The 3,616-nt window shown below is 41.3% G+C and overlaps 1 protein-coding gene across 1 annotated transcript; it reads left to right on the top strand.

The window, feature by feature from the left end:
- The first annotated feature begins 241 nt into the window (after positions 1-241).
- LOC110301480 (MAP7 domain-containing protein 3-like) lies at positions 242-1,330 on the top strand. Its single transcript, XM_021171944.1, is given in 1 exon segment — positions 242-1,330. A coding segment is annotated over 1 exon segment (1,089 nt).
- The last annotated feature ends 2,286 nt before the right edge of the window (positions 1,331-3,616 follow it).

The following is a 3,616-nucleotide window of genomic DNA, read 5'->3' as shown; positions in this document are numbered from 1 at the left end:
CTCAATAGTTGCCCCAGTATAGGGGAATCGAGAGTGGGGAGGTGGGAGTGGGTGGGTTGGTGGAGGAACACCCTCATAGAATCAGGGGGAGGGAGAATGTGATAGGGTGTTTCCAGGAGGGAGCAAGGGAAACCAGGAAAGGGGATAACATTTGAATTGTAAATAAAGAAATTTACGGAGGCGGCGCCTGCGCTTTGCCGCCCAAGAACCACCTCCAGTGGTTCTCAACTACTCTCTGAAGATGGCGGACCCCACTTTTGCGGCGACCAGTAGCAGCACATCTTTCCTGGGGCTACGCGAACACTTGGTTGCCATGGCTCAAGAACTAGCTGAAGAAAGGCGATATAAATGTGGTAGTAATTCTTCTGCAGGTGCAAATAAGAGATAGTCATGTACACCAGATGGTTCTGTCCTTAAAAATGATGTCAAACAGCAGCTAGCCAAAGAACGCAGAGAACAACAGAAACGTCAGCAAGAAGCCAACAAGGAAAAACAACTGCTTGAGAAAGAACAGAAGGCGAAGCTGCAGAATGAAAAGCAATTGGAAGAAAAACACCGTAAGCTGAAGGAACAAAAAGAAAAGGACCAGCGACGACAAGCATCTGCAGAAGAAAAAAGAAAACAGAAGCAGGCAGAAGATACAGAAAAATTTAAGGCTGTTGTGTCTCGTACATTGGAGCGATGCAATCATATTGATCAACGACAGAAAAGGTGGTCGTGGGAGGGTGGTGTGATGAATGCTGACAAGTCTGGAAAACTGGAAAATAAACGAAGTTCCTCTCTGAGTAGAAAAGACAACCGATTACATCCCAGAAGTGATATGCAACACGTGGACAACACACCTGGCATGACCAAATATGTTTTCCGCTATGTTACTGCACCAGTAACAAAGGAAGGCAGCACTGCCATCCGTCCTACTCAAAGTGCCAGCAGCAATCCCAATCACAAGTGGCTTTGTGACAAGGTTATAGACTTTAGTCATACACCTTTTCTAAAGACCACCCTAACAAAGAGCAACAAAGAAAGTCCAGTGGATTCTAAAATAGCTTGCCAAGGTCCTCAGGCACATTTGGACCATAGGAAAAGAACCAACTCTGTTTCTGTCCCTTTAACCAATGTTTGGTCCCACCTCCACATAGCTGGAAGAGCAACTAATCTTAACATCCCTTTGCTTCTGTCTATTCCAGACTGGCATTTGCAAAAGAGGCAGAAGAGAGTGATGTGTAAATCCTGTGGGGCCTTGAAGATTGATCATCTTCCACTCTGTATTAAAACTCCCAAGGCCAAGACTCAAAATTGTCTGATTTTAGACTTGAACCTGGCAAAATAAATATGTGTCCAAAAAGAAATGGAAAACAAACCAAAAAAAAAAAAAAATCTGACAGTCACCTTGAGAAAATGTTCTTATCACTAGAGTTTTAAGTTTTCCTAAAAAAAAAAAAAAAAAAAAAAGAAAGAAAGAAATTTACAATAAAAAGAAAAAATAGAAAAAAAAATCCCTGTGTTGAAATCCTCTCTGGCCTGGTGGATCTTAGTAACTGAGTTGATGGGATTTAGGGTCATGTGTTTGTGAGTGCATTTCCAGAAGTGTTTAACTAAGAAGGATGATACACTCTGCATATGGGCAGAATCATTCCACAAACTGAAGTCACAAACTGAATAAAACCGAGATAGTGAACTAAGTCTGAGTTCTCCTCTCTCTCCTTCTTGACTTCAGATGTAATGTGAGCAACTGCCTTACTCTCCAGCCATCAGGAAGTCACCAGCATGATGGGCTGTATTGCCTCCACCCTTAAGTGGAAATAAACCTTCTCTCCTTTCAGTTGCTTCTTGTTAGGCATTTGGTCACAGAAACTGGGAGGCAAGCAATACACTCTCATATCTGATTCTTGCCATATGAGGATACAAAGTAGAAGTCAACAGTTCAAAAACAGAAATATATCATCACCAGAACCAAGTCCTGTTGGAACCTTGATTTTAGTAGCATGGTGCCATGCACCATACTCGTAAACTGAAAAAAAAATTATTAGTCCATACAGAAATTTGATATAGTGGCTCCAACTCTAACCCAGTCTACTTCATTCTATCATCTTTCTCTATTTATCTTCTTTTTTGCTTCTCTTCTTCTACATACCTTTTCTAGTTTTTTTCGTCATTGCCTGTAGCTCCTTTTTCTCTTTCGTTTTTACTTCTAAAATGTCCCTACTATCAGTGCAATAAAGTATTATCCAAAGGTAGAAGGGAGATGATTCCTCCAATTCTAATAGAATTCAAAACTTCCATTTCCTAACACATCTCATTGTCAAACAATCTGTATTAAGTTACTGTAGAAAAATGGGAAATTGTGTGCATATAATACGGACAAGAATAGAAAGTTTGTACTTAAGAACAGCAAACATCTTCTTTCACTAGACAAGACACTGATGTTGTAAATATATTTAAAAATCCCAGTGCAGGGTCTCTTCCCTCCTTTGACCATTCATATTTCCAGATGAAAGACAAATTTTTAAAAAATAAGACTTAGGCAGCATAATAGCTGGATAATTGTTTAACCCTTCCCCCACTCCTAGCCATAACCCAAGTTATAACTTACTAATGAAAGTCCTCCATGGGGATACTCCCACCAGAGTCACGAGATATCGCGCACCCAAAGAATCACAAAAGACCGTCTTGATGCAAACACACGAGGTAGTTTAATGAAGGAGCTCTGGGCCAACACATATCTCACCCAGTAGACAGAGGTGTTGACCATGAGGCTCAAAAGTTAGGGGTTTATTTAGGAAAAGAGTGGGGGTAGGGGAAGAATTGGCATGGCTTCACACAATTGGACAGTTTAAACATCAATAAACTGTATGTGCAGAGCGAGGTAACAGCAATTCTGAGGGACAGGGGCTTATGACTCAGCTGAGATAGTCCGGACATCCCTTCTGAGATAGTCCGGATGTCTTTGCAGGTCTTCTCCTATCTTTATGGCTAGCCAGTTCCTGGAATGACTTAACAGCAATGGCCTTTGTTCTTTGCCCTTGGCCCAAAAAGCCCTCCTAACTAACAAGCCACATGAGTCATGGACCTTGAATTTAATTTTCTTTCACTATGTTTCCCTTGGACTGCTCTTAGCTCTAATTAGGCAGCCCTCTGGGCCACATTCTTTTGGACTCTATCTAGCACATGACAGTTCTCCTTCTTCCTGCATGTTCTTCTCTATCCAATGATCACTTCTCCTCTCTCCATTTTCCTCATGGTCTCCAGCCCAGGAAACCTAAACACCAGCTATTTCTCTTCTCCCCTGCTATTGGCTGTTGGCATCTTTATTTACCAATCCAAATTAACTGAAGTCAGGGTCCCCCAGTGTCTTACATGCAGATTCTCCTTGAGGCAAATAGTTTCGGGGAAACTAATTAGCATTAGAATACAAGTGGCATTAGACCAACACACTATAAACTGATAAGACATCTCTATCTCTTCCTATTCATTCCTTTCTGAAAGTCTGTGCCTGCAGATCTTGGTACAAGAGCTAGCGTTCTATAGGTGGAGAAAGAAGCCAGTGGTAAAAACTGCAAGTTGCTCATTTATGTTGCAATGAAATATACACTGGGTTTAAAAAGAAACTTAGAGT

Source organism: Mus caroli, chromosome 9 (assembly GCF_900094665.2).
Source record: "Mus caroli chromosome 9, CAROLI_EIJ_v1.1, whole genome shotgun sequence".
In the NCBI taxonomy this organism is placed as follows: Eukaryota; Metazoa; Chordata; class Mammalia; order Rodentia; family Muridae; genus Mus; species Mus caroli.
The sequence above is the reverse complement of the archived record's forward strand: the minus strand, read 5'-3'. Positions and strand labels throughout refer to the sequence as shown.